The sequence below is a fragment of the Pristis pectinata genome, chromosome 16 (genome assembly GCF_009764475.1).
Source record: "Pristis pectinata isolate sPriPec2 chromosome 16, sPriPec2.1.pri, whole genome shotgun sequence".
NCBI lineage: Eukaryota > Metazoa > Chordata > Chondrichthyes > Rhinopristiformes > Pristidae > Pristis > Pristis pectinata.
In genome coordinates this window covers 20,901,426-20,923,255 of record NC_067420.1, presented here as the reverse complement: position 1 = coordinate 20,923,255, position 21,830 = coordinate 20,901,426, and the positions used below count along the sequence as shown (strand labels likewise).

Below are 21,830 nucleotides of genomic sequence, written 5' to 3'. Positions count from 1 at the left end.
CACAAAGATCATGTTATAAATCTGAAGGTAGAACACTTAAGGGGAATTGGCTACCTAATCTCAGGAGATTGGGTAGAACGAATTTTATCTGTATCTAATTTTGTTTATTTCTTGGATATCCATTATAAGCATTAAAAAAATCGAACATCTTAATTGTCAGTTTGTCATATTGGAAGTATATTGTTAGAACTTGCCCAAACTGATGATAGTGAAAAGATTACAGGTTTTAAGACTGCTTTTTCAGGTATCTTGCCTTCGATAATTTGTGCATTTTGTACGACAGGAAAGGCATGCAGCTGAGGTCCGTAGAAACAAGGTGCTACGAGAGGAACTTTCTGGCTAAAAGCCGTTCTATTGCTTTCTGAAGAACACCGTGGAATGAATCTAATAATAAAATCCTGGTTATCACGATACGACTTTTGTTTCTGAATTCAGTACTTCTATATAATAGATCATGCTTTTTAGCATTCAGAATATTGGTTCTTTCTTTATGTGCAATACCGAGAGTTGTAAGCAGGCAAAAATCAGCAGCACATCAGTAATCTAATAATATTTGAAACATTGAGTATTAATTGTTATTGACATCATAATCTGCCAATGTATTTTAACATGTATATATAGATGCATTATATTAATTGACAGATTCAACCTACAATTATAAAAAATGCCAACAAATTAATTAATATGTTTTTTATATTTTCTGTATAATTGAACCATTATGTTTTCCTGAAATTATTAGGTGCCCGTAAGTATTAGAAGCATTGGATAGATTTCACTATTCTCACTGGAGCTGTCCTCTTGGTCTTATACTTAGAGATAGCAATATCTATCTATCAGCATGATGTCATTGTCAAAATCTATATCCATTTGAAGAATAATTGAGTATCTCTGATAAAGTTTATTTGCACCAGTCATTATTTGTATGTCAGACCCAATTCATCAAATCAAATAGATAAAATTGACGATTTCTCAAACATACTTCTGAAAAAGTGTGCCTAAGATGTATTTTAAAATATATATTTTATTATTTAAATATTCTTTTATTTAATAATGGCTTTATTTTTAAATTTTCATTAAGAACAATAAGTTAACAAACACTTGATTTTAGATGAATGTCAACGAAATATTCAGTGGAAATATCACAGATTAATTATGACCTGTTGCTACCTGAAGGTCTATATGTCTTTACACACTATGGAATGTTCAATCTTATCAAATGGCGATGTTATTCACTAGGCCTTCGAAAGAACTATCTAGTTGGCTCTTTATGTGGGTTGAACTTGTTCATAAACAGTGTAAGTTCCATCTTTAAATATAAAATGTCATTGGTAGCATTGTATTATATATTAATCTTTCTATATGTTACACTCTCTAAAGAGGGGGAAACTTCCATGTAAGTAAGCAATGTTTGGTGAAATTAGTCTCTCTACAAAAATAAATGGTATGTGTGAGGAAAGTCCTAAATTATCCAGCTAATTTTTTGTCTTATTACTGCTATAGCTGTGCTGAGTAGAAAATGGTTTGCCAAATATAAAGCTGTATAAGTTCCAGAGTGTTTGTTTGTTGTGTGGTATCTAACTTTGAAGATTCTTTTGTAAATACCTACTTTTATTTTTAAAAGTTGTGATTGGCAGGCTAGTACATAATTCATAACACTGTATCATGCTAACACTTCATTTAATTATGTGCCATTTCACCTCGAGCTCTGACAGTTTGTGTATTTGCCTATCGGACTTGAAACTAGAGTCAGGGTAAGACCGTAAATGATGCTAGATTCTTTCATCTACTCACTGTAAGTGAAGGTGGCATGTTTTAATCACTTGATTAGATCTTGCTATTCTTGATGTGTTTGTATATGAATCCTTTGAATTTTTTGGGAAGATACTAACAAATCTCTCTCACTTTACACAATTAAAAGTGACTGGAGGTAGTCAATTTGAAGATTCTTGCCCACCCATTTTAGATTCATAATGTGCATTTAAATGTCAGTTTAAGATTGCTGTGATGTGCAAGATGTGATTACAAAATAAAGTTCATGATATACACAGTTACCTTTCCACATTTTGCTTATTTCTTTAATATGAGGTTATGCATATTCTATGTATATGGTTTGAAAATAATTGTCAGCCAAGATAAGACCATAGTCGGGATGAAGTAGTGTTATACTGGGATCTCTGACTTTCTAAATCTATCCTGTATCTACTTTTTTTGATTCTCTTGTTGCTCCCTTTGTTTTCTACATTCTTCTTTCAGGTGGGAATTCTTAGAGACATACAACCACCGAAACAGCCCCTCATACAGCATAGAAACAGGCCCTATGACCCATTGTGTCTCTGCTGACCATCATGCCTATCCATATCAATCCCATCTGCCTGCATTAATTCCATATCCCTCTATGTCGTGTTCATTCAAGATGCTTCTTAAATGTTGTTACTGTTCCCACCTCCTCTGGCAGTCCATTCCAGATACCAACTATTCTTTGTGTGAAAAATTTACCCCTTAGATCTCCTTTAAATGTCTTCTCACTCTCACCTTAAAGTGATGAATGATACTATGCAGTGTGCAGCAGAATGAAACTATGCAATGCTCCAGGCTGCATTTGTGATTGGGTTGTGGAACACATTTTGCCCTCAGCACCTCTTTCCTATTCTCTAATCACTTATGAATTTTCCACCCCTAGCACCTATTGGATGCCTCAACCCTTCACTTTTTTTCACTCTCTATTTCCTATCCTACCACCCATTCAATCTTGTTAATAACCTCCTACTCTTTTTCTTTGAGCAACCCCTTCAATACCTATATCCTTTCCTCTCCTTTGCTTTATTGTCCATCCTCTAATCACTAACCCGATATCCTCTTCACCTTTTCCATTCTCCTGCCTAAGGTCCCCATTATATTCATCACGTTTCTTCCTCCACTCATCTTCAAGGTTTCCCTTGCAATTCTCATGTTAGTAATTCCTATTAATTTGATAGTTTGATATATTAAGCAAAGGAGTTAACCAGCAAGCAGATAAATTAGCCTTTTCATTAAGATGTGAGCATGAAGCAATATTTTCCAATATCGCCATTTAAGGGGCCAAAGTTATGTATTTGAACAGAATTTCTCAAATATTAAAGTACAGACTCGCGTCATTTGGAAAAGCTGATACTTACGTCCCCATTAGCATCTTCCCACACTATTTATCTCATCCTGTCAACATATCTCCTTTCACCTCTTTCTTCCTCCCATGCTTCTCCAGATTGCCAGTTACTTTCATTCTATTAGTTCCAAGAGCTCCATAAAATAGCAAGATTCATACTTTTACCACATTCTGAATAAAGATATTTCTCCTGGATTCTTTATTGGATTTCTTAATGACTATCTTCCATCTATGTCTCCTTGTTTTAGGCTCCTCCACCCTAGTATATGCTGATTTTGTGCTGGGCAGTTTAATACATGGTACTTAACTGGCAATTCAAAATGAGTTACTCATCTATATTTGTCACTTCATTGTAAATAACACAGTTATTTAAGATATATGCTTTGGTTTTTCCAAAGGCTGTTCATAAAAAAGTGACAAGCAAAGCTAAAGGAGAGCAAGATATACGTTAAGACAGTGTTAGATGGCTATGAAGGATAATGATCAGGTGCAGGCTCTAATCCCCATTTATGATTAGGTAGGAAGAAGAAAGGGCACTACTGGAAGAAGCAAATAAAAGAAGAGTTTCCCTTTCCAATGATCCAATGCTGACTTTGACATCCTGGGACCAGAGTTGCATACCAAGCAGGAGAGGGAGGTTCTGACATTAGTTCGGAGCAGATGTAAAACTTGCACAACCAATGAAGCTGCCAAGGAACGATTACCATTTATTAAGTAGATGAACAAAATATGAAGGCCTTTCAACCAGCTTTTTTCATGTACTGCTTAGCCATGGCAACCTTTCGCACAAGTTTACAACTTATTACTCATCATGCACATCTATAGTCTGGCAAGCAACTTAGTAAAGCTATTAACTGTGGCTCAGTGATAGCACATTACCGAGTCAGAAGGTTGTATGTTAATCCTTACTTCAGAGAGACCTGAGCACAAAATCCAGCCTGACACTCCAGTGTGATACCTATAAGACATAGAACATAGAACACTACAGCACAGTACAGGCCCTTCAGCCCACAATATTGTGCCACCATTTTATCCTGCTCTAAGATCCATCTAACCCTTCCCTCCCACATAGCCCCCCATTTCTCTATCATCCATGTGTCTAAGAGTCTCTTAAATGTCCCTAATGTATCTGCCCCCACAACCTCTGCCAGCAGTGCATTCCATGCACCCACCACTCTCTGTGTAAAAAAATAATTACCCCTGACATCCCCCTTATATCTTCCTCCAATCACCTTAAAATAATGTCCCCTTGTGTTAGCCATTGTTGCACTGGGAAAGACCATAGACCATAAGACATAGGAGTAGAATTAGGCCATTTGGCCCATCAAGTCTGTTCCACTATTCAATCATGGCTGATTTATTATTCCCTCTCAACCCCATTCTACTGCCTTCTCCCTGTAACCTTTGACACCCTTATTAATCAAGAACCTATCAACCTCCACTTTAAATATACCCAATGACTTGCCCTGCACAGCTGTCTGAAGCAATGAATTCCACAGATTCACCACCCTCTGGCTAAAGAAATTCCTCCTCAGCTCTGCTCTAAAGGGACATCCTTCTATTCTGAAGCTGTGCCATCTGGTCCTAGACTCTCCCCCAACTGGAAACATCCTCTCCACGTCCACTCGAACCAGGTCTTTCAATATTTGGTAAGTTTCAATGAGATCCCCCCTCATCCTTCTAAACTGCAGCGAGTACAGCCACAGGGCCATCAAGTGATCCTCATATGTTAACCCTTTCATTCCTGGGATCATTCTTCTTAACCTCCTCTGGACCCTCTCCAATGCCAGCACATCCTTCCTTAGATATGGGGCCCAAAACTGCTCACAATACTCCAACTGTGGTCTGACCAATATCTTATAAAGCCTCAGCGTTTACATCCTTGCTTTTATATTCTAGTCCTCTCGAAATGAATGTTATCATTGCATTTGCCTTCCTAACTACCGACTCAACTGGCAAGTTCACCTTTAGGGAATCCTGCACTATGGCTCCCAAGTCCCTTTGCACTGCTGATTTCTGAATTCGCTCCCCTTTTAGAAAATAGTTCATGCCTTTATTCCTTCTATCAAGGTGCATGACCATACACTTCCCTACACTGTATTCCATCTGCCACTTCTTTGCCCATTCTCCCAACCCGTCCAAGTCCTTCTGCAGACTCCCTGCTTCCTCAACACTACCTGCCCCTGCACCTAGTGCTGCTTTAAAATATATGCAAATTTTTTTGGATGAAAAGTTAAACTGAGGCACCACCTTCCCCCGTAAGTGAATGTAAAATGCCACATGGCACTAGCCCAAAGAGGAACAGGGAAGTTCCTTCCACCCCTCAGTTTCCTGGCTACCTTTTATCCCCCAACCAGCATTGTTGCAAACAGACTATCACATTGTTATTGAGGAACTTTGGTGTACAGAAATATACTAAAATGGTGAGAAGACATTTTCACAATTCCTTATTATGTAGAAAGAGGCCAATTGGCCCATTGAATCTACTTCAGCTCTCAGGGCAATCTCATCAACCTCATTCCCCCACTTATTTCCCTGTAACCTATTCTCTCACACGTGCCCATTAACACACCTGATTCTCCAACCAGCCACCCACACGAGGGTTAATTTACAGCAGCCGATAACCCAACAACCAGTGTGTTTTTGGGATATGAAAGGGAACCCACACAGACACAAGGAAAACATGACAACTCTACACAGACAGCACCAGCAGTCAGACTGAACTTGGGTCACTGGAGCTGTGAGACAGCAGCACTACCTGCAGCACCACTGTGCCATCACTTCCATGGTGCATAATTGCCTGTAATCTGCTTTTGGATGTGCTGAAGTCAGGAAGGGTGCTATGGAAATGCATTTATTTTCAAAAAGGAAAGACTTGCAATAGGAACCTTGGTACATTCTCATCTTTTAGATGATTTCACACATAATACCAATGACCCAGAACTGAGGTGCACTAACAGTAGAATGGAACAGAGTATGATACTTAGATTTGACATCATATTACTGAGTCATTAAGTATCCGATTGGTTAGCTAAGGGCACAAGTATATCAGTCACTTGATTTTAATTTCATTCATGATACCCATGTTAGAAGTCTGAAAGGAATATATTCCAAATAAAGTTTGTTCCAAAAGCAACAATTCTTTATGGATTATTCTGATTTTTTTCCCTAAAAATGTATATTTTTGTATTCAGGATCAGGGTTTGAAAGTTAAAATGCAATCAGATATTTTCTATTTATAAAAGGGAAAGATTTGTTTTGCCACATATTGTAGCTGTGGGAATCATTTCACTGTCTGATAAAGTGAGAAGATGAAGCAGTAATTCTGCATGGTATTATTATCTCATGCAACACAGGATAATTATCGCCAGCAATTACCTCAGTAAAAGGCTTCTTGAGATTTTAGGAACCGAGACAACCTGGCTCTTGCTATGGCAACAGTCACCCTAGAGAATGTCAGAATGGGCATGAGTGTAAAAAGAAAGAAAGGTAGGAGTTGAAAAGATGATCAATAGTCCCTGCAGAGCAAATTAAATCAATATTTTAGTAAGCATTCCATACCTGGTGATGTATTCAAATATTGCAAGGGATAAATTGGATAGTCCATGAAAATGGCTGCACAAAGCACTGTTTGGCTTGTAGGTAGAAGACCAAAGTTATGTATGCTACCTGTTCAACAATGTTACCTGCTCAATGTAAAGATTTCAACATGTAACCAGCATTGTTTATTGGCTTCTCGAGAGCAAACTATGGGAATGACTTCCACCATTTGATGCTAGAGGGCAAAATTTAATTCTAACTCTTTTCTCTTAAAGGGGAGACGCATTATCTGGTAAGTCTCCAGGACGTCATTCTGACCTGAGGGGCATTGAATAGTGGTAATACAGGAGAAAGAGATGACTTTATGGATTTCTAATGCTGCCCTGAAGACCACGGTGGAGGAGGAGACAAAAAAAAACAGAAAATGCTGAAATACTCAGTAGGTTAAGCAGCATCTGTGGAGACAGAAAAACAGTTTTTTTTCAGTTGATGACCTTTTATCAGCATGAGGAATAGTTAGAAATTAAATATGCTTCCAGTTGCAGAGAGGGGTGGTGATAGGGGTTGGTGGCGGAGAGAGCAAATGGAATATCTGTGATAGGGTGGGGACCAGAGAGATTGATTGACTGTCATAGTGCCACCTGGGAGGTGAAGAAAGCTTACTAATGGCAACTGGTCTGTCTGGAGAAGATATAGACACCAGGAGATGAATCGAACAGAGGAGAGAAATAAAAAAAATGCTGGAAATGTGAGGTTCAGAAGTCTCCAGATGCAGGAGATCTTAAGTAATTGAGAGAATGCTGGAAGTATTCAGCAGATCAGGTAACATCTAAGGAGAGAGAAAAAAAAACAGAATCTATGTTATAGGTAGATAAATGGATTCCATTCCATTTTCCCAGTTTGTCTGATTCTGTTGTATCTGCTCTGATGACACCTTCAACACCAATGTTTCAGTAAATAACTTCCCGTTACTGTAATTGTAGTTCCCCCAACACTACAGTTGACAGTACTCTTAACTGCATCTGTTCTACTTCTCTCATTTCTGCTCTCACCTCCTCTCAAGACATTCAAAGTGATATCTCATCACTACTAATGCAGGTCTCTTTAGTGGTTTCTCTGTATCAACAGTTTCACTTAATCCACATCTCTTCCCAAACCCAGGACTGAGGCAGAAACCTCATTCTTGTGCAGGCACAGACCTCCTGTCATTCAATAGTCTGGGTGTGGCAAAAGATTTTGGCTCTGCCTGGTTGATGAATAGTCTGGGGATCTGAGCTTCATGGGAGCTCAGTGAGTTGGATGGGGACCAATTTAAATGGTGCACAAGCAGACAAAGTGCTGAAGGATCAGCAATCAACACCTGCCTTCACTGAGTGATCCAACTTCCAACAGAAAGAGCAGGAAATCCCTGGACGATCCAGCCCAATGATTTGTTTAATTTGCCTATTCTAATAGATCCTAGCATTTCAAGCTCTCATGTTCCTTGCTAATATGACAGCTGGCACAACTTACACTACAACTGTGTACATGTGTATTGGCTACCACTTTAGCAGCTCTAGCACCCAAATAACATTTTTTTAATCAATTTATCAATTTGCTTGTCAAAGAGTAAAGTTTCTACAACATTTAAAATAAACCACAAACTTAATTTTGTCCACCAAAAGAAGCTGACTTGTTCTTCATTTAATAATAACGTATTCACGCAGCACAAAATCAACGAAAGTACAAAGAGAAAAACAATTAAACAACAATAAATGAACATTTACGCAAAGGAGTGTTGAAGGTTTCATGGCCCACTTGGATTTCTATGAAAGCTTATTTGTTCATTTACTTTTTGACCTGCAGAAAATGAATAGTTCTATTGCATGCAGTGATTTTAAAATATTAAATATATAACAACATTTGTTTCAAAGTAGAGCAAGAGTTTTATTATTTAAAAAAAAGCTAATATAAAAATACTTGATTTTCCTATGCATTTGAAGACTTATTAATGGGTGAACAGGCTCAATATGAAAGACTGCTAAATCCAATTCATTTCAAAGTTTTATTCTTCCAGCTTTTGAATTCACAACTAGCCATGAAACTGCAAGTCTGGATGTTGAATCCTTTGAGTGAGTGCACTTCAATGACTGTGTGCCAGGAAGCTATATCCAACCTATTGACTTCCACAATCTAACATGAAAGCATATAATTGGTCATATTCTCTGAGAGATGTTGGTGGTCAACTTCAATAATATGTCATTAGATGCATTATTAGCCAGACTTTTGAACTTCAACTCAGTGCATGCAGATTGCCTATGTCCTGAAACTCAACAGTGAAGGCAAGGCTAGAGCACAGTGGCATTGGATGGCACTGAAAAATTGGCAGGAAAATATGATAATAAGAACTGCAACTTCACAGTGCTCTCTTGTGTGATTCTGTGGTGGATTCTTGTAAAAGGATGTTTAGCAAAGTTTGGAGAGAACTTTGTAAGAAATGGACCTTCATTTATGAACATTGGAGATCAGTTTCCAATGTGAACTGCACTTTGGTGCTCTCAACAACCTTATAAGCATGGGTGATTCAGTCGACTGGAGTTCAGAAGGTAGCTACGAGAAACAACATCAAGGCACTCAGAAGCAGCTGCTGGCTGCTCCTCACATTGTACCTTTTTTTCAAGGAGGCAGGGCTTCAATGGAGAGGTGCAGTTCACTCTAGGGAACACCCACCACACAGGATATGGAGAGAGAGGATACACCTTGAAGTGGTTGAACACTGATATTTCAGGAAGCTGTTAAATATCATGTTAAATATTTGTACCTTTAGTAGTCATGCTTTACCAGTGACAGCGAGTCATGATTGTCCTCTACCTGTTTGCCTTGAGATTATCCTGGAGGTTTGTTGGCTGCATTTCCAAGATTGCATAGTTAATTGCACTCAAGTATATTAAGCAGGTTCTGATGAAAGGCCATTGATCTGAAATGTTACCTGTTTCTCTCTCTCTCTACAGATGCTGACTGACCTGCTATATACTTCCAACATTTTCTGTGTTTATTTTAAGTAGTTTTTCTTTACCAGGACAGGCAATGGTATCAACTTTCTTGTGATGACGGCAGTCAGAACGAACAGACACTCAGCCGTTTGGGTCTGGCGGGCTTCCCAAGCCATTAATTGTCATTGAAGACACTTCATATAATTCGCAAATGTTCAGTACTCACACAGTATCTTCTTGGTCATGCTGACAGGCTTCTTCCTCTTCTTCTGCCATTTCTTCTTTGCCTTTGCCAACCCATATATCCCAGGATGACCTCAAGGAGGATCACTGGATCAAGGGATTGTCTTGGCCCGCTGTAACCAACTACAATATCATCAAATGTTATGTTTGCAACATCCTTTTGAACTATGAAGGTGAAATTGAGTTACGTTCACTGTCATCATGTCTGCTGATCAATAATTATTGGATAACCTCCAAATAAAACGCTGACGGCATACAGGTCCTCCATAGGTTATGGCAAGGTTCTGTTCCTGTGAACTATCCGTAACCCAAACAGTTTGCAGCTCGGAAACACAAACCATGTTCCCACACAGCAGAAGATGCCCGCAGCCCCGCAGCAGCTGGCAAATCCATCCTGCCAGTCTTCTAAATGCTCATTGTAAGGGCCGTACATAAATCAGTTGTTCGTAAAATGGGGAAGACCTGGATTAATTTGCAACTGGCAGATCTTTTGTGTTTCCCATGCACCAGTTGACCTTCTCACACTCACCTCTCAGTATGTCACAATGATAACATCCAGTCTCAAGGTTGCTAGTTTAGTGCTATCATAGCCTTAAATCAAGACAAGAATGTAACACTTAACTTTAGATAAAGCATCCTTATTACGTGCTTCATGTGATACAATCAGACATCTGACATTTAGGGTTGATTACACATTCCAACATAAACTCACTTACTTTAATTAACATGTGAGATTATTAATCAGAATGCCTTTTATACCATGATCCTAATCTGTAGATCAAATAACTCACTGTAACTTAGCATCCATCAGTAAAGAACTTGTCCTACAATCAGTTGACTGAAGTTAATACTGCATATCCGGTAAAATGCACCATAGTCTTAGCCCTCTGCATGAAGGGGCCAGTTACTTAGCAGCTTGGCATCCTCATCTGTCCTATCCTTTCCTTTTTCATTCTAACCTGCAGCATTCCTAATGGTAGATGTGGTGATGTTAATGGAAAGGAGCTGGTAGGTAGTGGAAAAGATAATATAAATCTTGAAGAAATGCGCAATTTTTTACTTTGTGGATCAAAACTGTAGGATTACTCCTTCAGGTCCTGTAAGGAAAATCCCTCGACCCAGTATTTTTCTCTAACGCTCCTGCCAATCAGTTGAATGGCTATTGACGGTCAGCACCACTCAACCTTTCTCACAGGTGGGTACCCTGTACCCTGCCCGTTCTAGGAGTGCGGAGGACAATAACGTTTAAATGAAGCCCTGTAGTTAAAATAGCTCCACTCTGAAATTTAGAGCAGCAAGTCCTGTCCTCCACCCACCCAAAAGCTGCTCAATGAGGCATGGTTCCAATAATTAGAATCATTTAATTGTAAAGTTTAGTATACACCAACTGCAAGAGGATGTTTAACAGTTTTAGATTTTTTTGATGACGTTCGCACCTCTCAATCCTTCTTTCCAAAAATGTTGGCCATTTGTGAATCAAGGCAAATAATGGCTGGATTTTCCATCCATGGATGTTATCACAGCCAAACTTGAACCCATTCTCACATGAAAAACAGAGATGACTAAATCCCTGGAGAGCAATGAGACTGTTTACATTGTGTTGAAGCAACTGTGGTGCCCCATGTGCTGCCCTGACTGGCACCACCAACTCAGCACAAATGAGATTTTTCAGTCTGAGCAGCTTAGAACCACCCTGTATAGTGTAATACAATCATCTGATAAGTCACAAAGGAACTTAGTGGTAAATAAGGATAGTTAAGTACAGTATGACATCACACATCATAAAAAATACACAAAGCTCTTGGGTGCCATTACATTGTGAACATGTTATGAACAGTCTAATGCTCTGACACTGTTTTGTAAATGTTCTTTCCATTAATAATTCAAGATACAGATGACCACCTGTGGTCTGGATAAATTAATTTGCACACCAATACCAATGAAGAGATAATTAATTCATTTTAGGCTGTGTCACTGAATGTCAATTTGCCATCACAGAATATTCCTTCTAGATACTAAATTGGGTAAAGTGAAACTAAATTCCTGATATAATACAAACTTCTCTATATCTGATGAACAATCAAATTCATTTGCTTTATGTAGTTCTACCAGGGAGATATAAAGTATTTTTCTCATTACGATGTCATTTTCTTAACAATTAAATTTTAAACAATTAATTCATACATTTAAGATTTTGTTACTGTTGAAAGATGAATTTAACAATTGGATCAATTCAATTACTATTTTTTTCATAAAGTTAAACATCCTACCAAAGATCTGCAGATATGAAGAGGAACAATAAAACTAATCATAATTTCAGAAGTGCACTTTTTAATCTGATAATTTACCATCAATAGTGAATACAGAGGAATTGTATAACCCCATTGAGCAACAACCTAGCAAAAGGCAGCAGCAGTGAATGATGGATACATGGAAGACAGCAAGTCTCAAAGGCATAAAATTCAACCAAGACAGCAGCCAATGTGGGGAGTTCAGAAAAAAGGTGCTTGCACTTACTTAGCACCTTTCACAATCTCATGATATTGCTAAGAAGAATTAGATGCATAAAGATATGAGATAGAAAGTTAAACTTATGAATTGGAGGTAAGTAGGAAACAAAATAAATGTTAAGCAAAAGTGTAGGAAGAGAATTATCTGGGGACAAAAAGGGAGACTGTGGAGGATAATAATGACTCAACATCAATTTATTTTTCCAAGTTAATTATATCCCAGGGTACAGATGTTGCATCTGTTATTCTGTGCCTCCAGAGGACACAAACAATCATTATTAGAATATGTTACAACAAGAACAGGATATTTTCTTTAAGTTGAAATTCACAACAGGACTTTCATATGCTCTTAGTGCTTAAGGTTATCAAAGTTTTAGAATTGACAATGATAATGAAGCAAAAAACAAACCGGAGTAAATCTAATAATAAGAATGCCCAAGAAGAACTTGAAAAGTCTATCTGAACTTGAATAATAAAGTTGTGACATTAATGAAAATGAAGATAGTCGAATGTCTTATGCCAAATGAATACCAGGGATGAACCTTGGACATTGCAACAGAATGCCAATACATTAAGAAAGCGATAATAGGGAGGTTGAAAAATGCTTAGGATGCAAGAGAATTTTTACGAATGAATTTTGCAATGCATATTGTGTACGTGGAGCTCATCAATCATCAATAAATGCTATTTTTTAAGTGAGATATGTGGATTTATTTTACAAGATGGAAAAGCTTGTGTTCAAGTAACTAAATTATGCTACATCCAGTATTCTGGGGAGAAATTCCTATAAACACTCTTGTGAATATGCTTTGGTGCTGCACTAAGTTCAGAATGCATTATTTAATGCACTACCGCTGACAGTAATGAAATATCAGCTCTATAAACCCATTAATTTGTGTCAGCTGTGGCTCATTTGGATGCACATTTACTTCTAAGTTAGAAGGTTCTAAGTTAGAAAGTATAAGTTCCATTCTAGATAATTGGACAAAATTTTAGGTGATATTCTAATCTAGTAGTGAGGGAATATTGCATGGATGGTCTCTCAGATTGACATTAAAATCCGTCAGTGCTATAGAAAAAAAAAACAGAGATGCCATCCCAGATGTGCTGGCTGATAATTCCTCAATCAACACTGGTAAAATAGATTATCTGATGATTATAACATTGTTATATGAGTGAGCTTGCTCTAGAAAATTGGCTGCCATGATACCTACATTTCGACACTTCATTTGATGAAATGTACTTTGAGAGATCCTGAACTTGTGAAAGTTGATTATATAAATACAAGTCTTTCTTTCTGTTACAACAATGACAAAAATTCAGAAGTATTTTTGTTGGCTATAAAGTGTTTTGAGGCATTCTGAGGTCATGAAAGGCACTATGTAAATGCCCTCCTCCATGTCTGAAAAGTAATAGTTACACTTTATAGACCTATCATAGTAAACCTCCTACTTTAGACAGAAAAAAAGAATATCGTCTTAACATTTATTTCATATTCTGAAAAGTGATTTTTTGCAAATGGATGAAATAGTTCTAATAATGGATCAGGTAACTACATTTTTGGCAAGTACAGAGAGAGTAAGGTTTGGCACTGTGATTGATCCACTTAGAAGCGGAAAACACTTATTGCAATCTTACCAGATGAGATACGGGTAAATAATGTATTGATATGAATAGGATTTAATAAATACCAATACAGCACTGCCCTCAAATATCTATTTTGGCTGATACACTGATCAGAAAATTCTGTTCAATGCCTATTGGCCTGATCACCTTGAGAACAACATAATTTTCACCAAATTGAACAAAAAATTCTGCAGAGAAAGTAGGTGCTCAGTCGTTCTCAGAAATCAAGGCGAGACTGCAGACCAAACAATAAGGCTTGAAGGAAAAGGTAACATATCAGTCAGGATTTGATTCTATGTATTAAGTAAACTCAGAACATTTCTCTGGCTCAATGTGCCTAACATATGTAAAATAACAAATATTTTTAAATATGTTTTTTGGTAATCACATGTATTTTTAACATGTTTATCTTCTACCTTTCATTTGAGAAACTGATTTGTTTAAAATAATCTTGCTAAAATAATGAAGATGGTTCTTGGCCAGTGCTGCAATATTCCGACATCAGTGTTCACAGACGGACTCTTCCCCCCCTCCACCAGCCACAATGTATTTGTCATAGCATGGAAATTCTACCACTGTTCTGTGCTCAAATGATGTAATGATGTACTATAATTCCCATTCCAATTTTTTCAACTGTCACGTGATCTTATAATTTTAATTTTTGTGTTGGTCAATGATCATCCAATAACAAAATAACTGTAGCTATAACACACCAAAAGTGTATTTTGTGTAGACGAAAATATATAACAACTAAAGTTTGAAACACTTCCTGCTACATGCTTCCCACACAACTGTGTATCAGTAGCACTCTGGGTTCTAAATCAGCAGGTTGTGGGTTCTCATTAGAGAGTTATTCTCAGTTGGTAGAACTAAGCATACTCTATAGTAGTAGCTGTGCGTTCTATATCACTTGTCTACAAACATTACTTCCATAGTCACATAGATGAAAAACTGTGTTGACCAATACAAGTTATGAACAGGAACTGCCAAGTAACAACTCATACTTTTTATGTACTATTTGCCAGGAGTTAAATGTTGGAAGTCAATACCGAATGATAAAGCCACTTGAAACTTAATGTAAACAGTCAAGATCAAGTTCAATCTTCTGGTAAAGGGAGATAGTTGCATGCTCAGAGTGTGTATAGTTAACGCATGATTTTAAAATCTGTTCTCCATTGATTTTGCCTGGCCTGCTGAATCTTTTCAGCACTCTTTGATTTTATTTCAGAATACCAGCAACTAAAGGTTCTTGCTTTTGTATTTCTGTTCTTAGTTTTCTGTAAAACATATAAAGGGTTTAATAGGTACATTTACATTGTTAACTGGCAATACAAATTGCAGCCTGGAAGGTTTTTAATGACAGCATGATCAATTTACGTGTTTCTATTTTAAATACAAGCATATTAATTTATAATGAAAATATTGCACATCAGTTTCCACATTCAACATCTGCCCTTGTGCCCTTAGCTCATTTTACACTCCATAACCTATTGGCATTGCTGTTCTAGGAAATGACCTTTTCTGCTTTGCTGCTCATCTCTACACTGTTCCAAGGGATTGATCTACTTATTTCTGAGTTACTGTCCTCCACCGGTGAGAAAGTCAAAATATAGAGGGTGAAATTCATGCAGGGTTCAAATATGAAATCAATACATTACATATATTGATATTTAGTTTTTTTATATAGTTTTTTTTAAAAAGCAAACTAAACATTCAACTCTCTTAATGACATGGTTGGGTTATTTACTGATACCAGCTAGGAAGCACTTAAAATTAATTTTTATTCTCATCCAGGCTTAGCAAATGCAGTTAGAAAAGTCATGCCTGAACAATTGAATGGAGAGAAACATCTGGTTCCTGCACTTCCTGGGAGTGGACAAAAATGATGAATCAGGTCCTGGAAGTTACTGTTTCCCAATTAAGGAGCCTTCCAATATTTCTGTCTTAGCTCAAGCATGGAAAATTCATCTGGATGAAAGACCGAATGATAAATATCACAGAGAATGCTCAACACCCAAGACAGTGGATAGGGGGCAACAATTCAAACAAGGGGCAATTGCTAGTGAATTTGAGTAGTGCGTCCTGCCAGAGTGATTTGATCCAGCCAAGTTGTTCTGCTGTACAGGCACAGTAGTATAGTGGTTAGCATAATGCTTTACAGCACCAGCGACCCGGGTTCAAATCCGGCCACTGTCTGTAAGGAGTTTGTACGTTCTCCCCATGTCTGTGTGGGTTTCCTCCGGGTGCTCCGGTTTCCTCCCACATTCCAAAGACGTACAGGTTAGGAAGTTATGAGCATGCTATGTTGGTGCCAGAGGCGTGGCGACACTTGCGGGCTGCCCCCCAAAATCACTACGCAGAAGATGTATTTCACTGGGTGTTTCCACATACATGTGACTAATAAAAGATAAAGATCTTAATAAAAGATAAAGAGTTGACAAACAAAAATGCCAAATTTAGTCAAAAAATCTTTTAAATGAAACTTGGCCAAAGAAAGACAGTAAGGCCAATAACGTTATTTGATGGATCTGACTGAGTCTGAGCGTCGTACAGGGTAAGTGCAGCTCCCAATGACAGTGACCATGCTGCACCCCTGCAGGCTCTCCCTGAGCAGCTTCATCAGCATTCCCCCACAGACTTCCCGTGACGCAAATGACGTCCTGGGCTACGTACGTCCCTTATACGTGCGTCAGCAGATCGACGTCCCCTGCGCTTAGCCGCGCGCTCCAGAAACAGTTACGTCGCCGCTTGTGACCCGGTCTATGTTCGGTTTCGGATTTAATAAGACGCTCTCCGGCGCCTCGACACACAGGTAAGGACTGAGTGTTCCGGAGCGTCTTCACCGAATTTCGGGCGAGTCCCCATGGCGGGTGCCGTCCGCGGGTGCCTGCGGGACGTCAGGACGCTGACGGGCTGGACGGCGTACACTGTACGGACGGCGGCGTCACCTGCGTCGCCGCCGATCGCGGGTTGACCACCCAACGCCTTTGTGGCTCAACCCAACCTGCTGGGCGAAAAGTCCCGCCCCACGCCTTCACTGATAGGCCGAGCCTTGGAAATGATGTCCGTGTCCCTGACTTTCATTGGCCTCCGCCAGCATCAATCCACGCGCCTTCTCTTCACCCCCCCCCCCACATGTCAAGTTTGTGTTCCTCGCAGTTAGTTGGGTGGTTGATTGTAAGGTTTGTTCATGGTTCCTGTAAAACTCAGCGAGCGGCCTTTCACTGCGGGCACACGTACCAATTACCACACGCGGGCTGGAGCGATTAAAATGCAAAACACGTGGGAATTTGCACTTTTTGAAACATGACATTTGAGCGTGTATTAATGACACTAAGATGGCGCTGGGATATCGCTACGCTAAAGGGAAGCAACCGAGTGGAGTGAAATAAAACCGTATTGTCAAGGTGTTTCATTGAATACCCCTTTCACCTGCAATTTGTGATTAGGTGACCCAGAGATGACGGCCCAATCTGAGCTGGCTGAGGGGAAGAGAGAACTCCACCATATGGTTAATGTCAAGAAGGACAACACATGACCTATATATGTACATAGCATTTTCTATTATTGTCCACACAGTTCTCAAGTCAAGATGATTTGCCTTTGCCTCTTTCGTGATCAGTAGAAAACATTGATAATGCTTCACAGAGGCAATGGCTATTCGCTTTATTTGAATCAAAATGTACGAGTGATTTACACGCACTCTGACAACGCATTCCGTCAAGGGGAACTTAATAAATATTTGGGGCTACTAATCTGGAGGAAAGGGTACCTAGAAAATAAGTGGCATCAGCAACTCTGGCTTGTTGGTGATCTAGCCTTTTAAGTAGCTAACAAAAACTTCAAAAATAGAAATTTTATACTAAAGTTTTTTTCCTGATTTTAAAAGAAAATCTAAATACTTTTAGATCATGATGTACAGCATTAAATTAAGTTAGTTGAATAAATAGTAAAGTTGATTCCGGTGTATGAACTATGGACCTTTCCTATAGAGGAGTCTTATGTAGTCTTTGGATTTGCAAACAAAAGTCCTCTTGGGGAAATTTCTAAGTGAAAAGAGTCAGTGTGGTCTACCACTGCAATGAACAGTCAGATGCAGCGAGTAAGTTGTAGATGGTTGATGTTACAATTTACTGGTTTAATACTGAAATCTAGTATGCCCAGTTTGCATGCTAGATTCTGGTTTTGAGTATTTGTAGTGAGTTTGAAGCTTCTGCAGTAGTTGTTAGTCACTTTTGTTTTTGAACATGTGCAGGTACAATTTCCCCCTTATGAGAATTATGAAATCACATTGCATGGTGGTATTTATGACAGATTGGTTTTTTTCCTGAAGATGGTGAGAATTTCACAATTATTGCCCAAGCCATATGAAACAAGATTTTAGCCAATTAGAATCTAAAAGGTGTTTTAGATTTTTGTGACAAGTACTTTAAAAAGTATTGTGCAGGTAGGTTATTTGACATTGTTCTGTCATGTGGGACAGTTTTTTTTAAACATATTTGTAATGAGATGGTAATTATTAGAATGCATTTCTGGAAAGCAGTTTTTTTTCCTAACAATGTTACAATAATTTTATATTTCTAATTATTTCAAAAGTATAAATCTTTTACATTTTATTTACCAAGCTGCTTTTTGATCCAATATATGGGTGCCAATCTGATAGTGGAACAAATCTGTTTTGAACATAAAATGTGAAAAGCTGCATGAAAAAACAACAAGATGCTGGAGGAACTCAGCAGGTCAGGCAGCATCCATGGAGAAAAACAGTCAACATTTCGGGTCAGGACCCTTCTTCAGGACTGAAGATAAGAAAAGGAGAAGCCCAATATATAGGGGGGAGGGGGGGGGAAACAGAGCAGTGATAGGTGGACAAAAGAGGAGAGGTGGGGTGGGCACAAGGTGGTGATAGATACAGGTAAGAGATAGTGATAGGCAGATGCGGGGGAGGAGGGGAGAGCAGATCCACAGGGGATGGGCCAAAGGTATAGAGGCAGGTAGCATGGGGGGAGGGGAGGAGAGAGAAAAAAAGAGAAAAAATGGTGAGAAGAAAAAAGAGAGAGAGGCTAGGAAAGGGAAGAAAAGAAGAAGAGGTGGGGTGGGGTGGGGTGGGGGGAGTTTGGTTTACTTAGAGTGGGAGAATTTGATGTTCATGCCGTTGGGCTGTAGGGTCCCAAGATGGAAAATGAGGTGTTGTTCCTCCAGTTTGCGTTTGGACTTCTTCAGTGGAGGAGGCTGAGGATAGTGTGGGAGGGGGAGTTGAAGTGACTGGCAACATGGAGATACAGATTGTGGTTACGGACAGAGCGCAGGTGTTCTACGAAACGGTCACCTAGTCTTCATTTGGTCTCGCCAATATAGAGGAGGCCACACCTGGAGCACTGAATGCAGTAGATGATATTAGGGGAGGTGAAGGTAAATCTCTGCCTCACCTGAAAGGACTGTTTGGGTCTCTGGATGGAGGTGGTGTAGGGGCAGGTGTTACACCTAGGACAGGGGCAGTGGAAAGTCCCCGGGGTGTGAGCGAGATGGGTGGGGCGGGAGGAGTGAACTAGGGAGTTGCGGAGAGAGCGGTCCCTGCGAAAGGCTGAAAGAAGTGGAGAGGGGAAGATATGCTTGGTGGTGGGGTCCCGTTGGAGGTTGTGGAAGTGGTGGAGGACGATGTGTTGGATACGTAGGCTGGTGGGATGAAGTGTGAAGACAAGGGGGACCATATCTCTGTTGGGTCTAGCTGCAGATGTTGGAAATCTGAAATAAGCATAGAAATTACTGGAACGACTTAGCAGGTCGGGTACCTGTGAGGACAGAAACAGCATTTGTGCTTCAGTTAGACGATCCTTCATCAGAAATGAACACGTAATAAAACAATTGTTTTTAGGCTGCAGGGAGGGGTGGAGAGTGAAAAAGGAGTGCCTGTATTGGAATGAAGACCAAGGTTATCCAGGTGACACAATTGCTTTCTGTGCTTATATAGGAAAGGGAAATGAATGTTTGTATTATATTGCTGATCTTCCAGAGGAGTGTGGGTAGTGGAAGATTGAGGCTAGTAAAGGAAAAAAAAAGTGGCTGGAATTGTGAGATGCAGTTGCTGGAAATCGGACATAAAAGAGAGTGCTGGAAATACTGCTGATTACTTAGAATCTGTGGGGAGAGAAAACTTGAGTTAATGTTACAATTTTAGATCCTTGGGACTTTATCGAATTAAAAAATGTTGGATGTTGTTCTGAGATGTGTTCCGTTTACCTTAACCGTGGCTTCTGTTCTATAATTGACAAGGCTTTCAATTGTGTCTCCTGCACTTTGTACTCACTCCTGTATTCGCATCCAGAAGGTACGGTTCTCCCTGTTCTTGCCTTCCACCCCAGTAGCTTCCGCATTCAACAGAATTTCCTCTGTAACTTCCTCTACTTTCAATGAGATTCCATGACTGGAAACGCCTTCCCCTCTCTGTATTCTAAAGAGACTATCTGTTCCATGGTTCTCTGAGTCACTTTTACATCTCCATCAACCGCTCCCATTTTCACATCACTTTCCCATGCAACACCTGCTCATTTATCATAACCATTTCCGCCATCCAGGGACTTGTATAGATTTTTTTCAATCAAGGAACATTCCATTGTTCTTTTTCCAATTGTTTAATTCTTTTTCCAATTTAGCGCATTAATCTAGAGCTAATGATACAGCCTATTCTATATTAGAGAAACCAAACATAGATTCACAGAACATCTCTATTAGGTCTTGGAGAGTGACCCCGAACCTCTAGTTACCTGTCGTGTTAATTCTCCATTCCACTCTGATCTCTCTGACTTTGACTTCCTGCACTGTTCCAACGACCCCCAATGTAAACTCATGGTACAGAACCTCATCTGTCTAGGAAGGTTGCAACCCTTGGGACTCTATTATTGAATTCAACAATTTCAGATAACCTGCCTTTCCTGCTTGTGTCAGAACTGGCCTATTTAATTGTAAAATCATCCAGTTTGAACATTAGCTCGTTTTTCCTTACCACAAATTCTACCTGATCTGTTGAATATTTCCATCATTCTCTTTTATTTCAGATTTCCAGCAACTATTGTCTTCTGTGTCTAAGAGTTCCTGTATTTCATTTTCCCTCTTTGTTAATAAAAAACACTTGTTTTCCCCAGTTCTGATGAGGGATCATCAACATAAAAGTTTAAGATGCTATTTGACTTGCTGAGTGCCATAGAGTCATACAACTCGTCCATGCTGACTGTGTTGCCCAGCAAGCTAGTCCCATCTGCCCACATTTGGCCCATAGCCCTCTAAACCTCTCCTATCCATGTACTTATCCGGATGGCTTTTAAATGTTGCTAATGTGCCCGCCTCAACCACTGTTTCTTGCAGCTCATTCCAAATAAGCACCACCTTTTGTGTGAAGAAGCTGCCCCTGATGTTCCTTTTAAATCCCTCTCCTCTATTCTTAAACCTATGCCCTCTTGTTTTTAGCACCTCCTCCCTGGGAAAAAGACTATGTGCTTTCACCCTGTCTATGCCCCTTATGATCTTATATACCTCTATCAGGTCACGTCTCAATCTCTTACGTTCCAGGGAATAAAGTCCTAGTATATGCAATCTCTCTTTGTAACTCAGACCCCCAAGTCCAGGCAACATCCTGGTAAGACTTTTCTGCACTCTTTCTAGTTTAATAACATCTTTCCTATAGCAAGGTGACCAAAACTGTACGCAATACTCCAAGTGCGGCTCCACAACATCTTGTATAACTGAAGCATAACTTCCCAACTCCTATATTCAATGCCCTGACTGATGAAGGCCAGCGTG

General features: G+C 39.3%; 2 protein-coding genes across 2 annotated transcripts in view; both read left to right on the top strand.

Moving 5' to 3' along the window:
• Positions 1–2,051, top strand: part of LOC127578781 (stathmin-3-like) — a 52,575-nt gene extending 50,524 nt beyond the window's left edge. The window contains exon 5 of the mRNA XM_052031227.1: positions 284–2,051. Coding sequence (XP_051887187.1) covers positions 284–343 — 60 coding nt within the window. The 3' untranslated portion in view covers positions 344–2,051. The remainder of the gene's footprint in view (positions 1–283) is intronic.
• A 10,057-nt stretch (positions 2,052–12,108) lies between these two features.
• Positions 12,109–21,830, top strand: part of gmeb2 (glucocorticoid modulatory element binding protein 2) — a 64,401-nt gene continuing 54,679 nt past the window's right edge. Inside the window, exon 1 of the mRNA XM_052031530.1 lies at positions 12,109–16,845. The gene's annotated coding sequence lies outside the window, so the exon portion shown is untranslated. The remainder of the gene's footprint in view (positions 16,846–21,830) is intronic.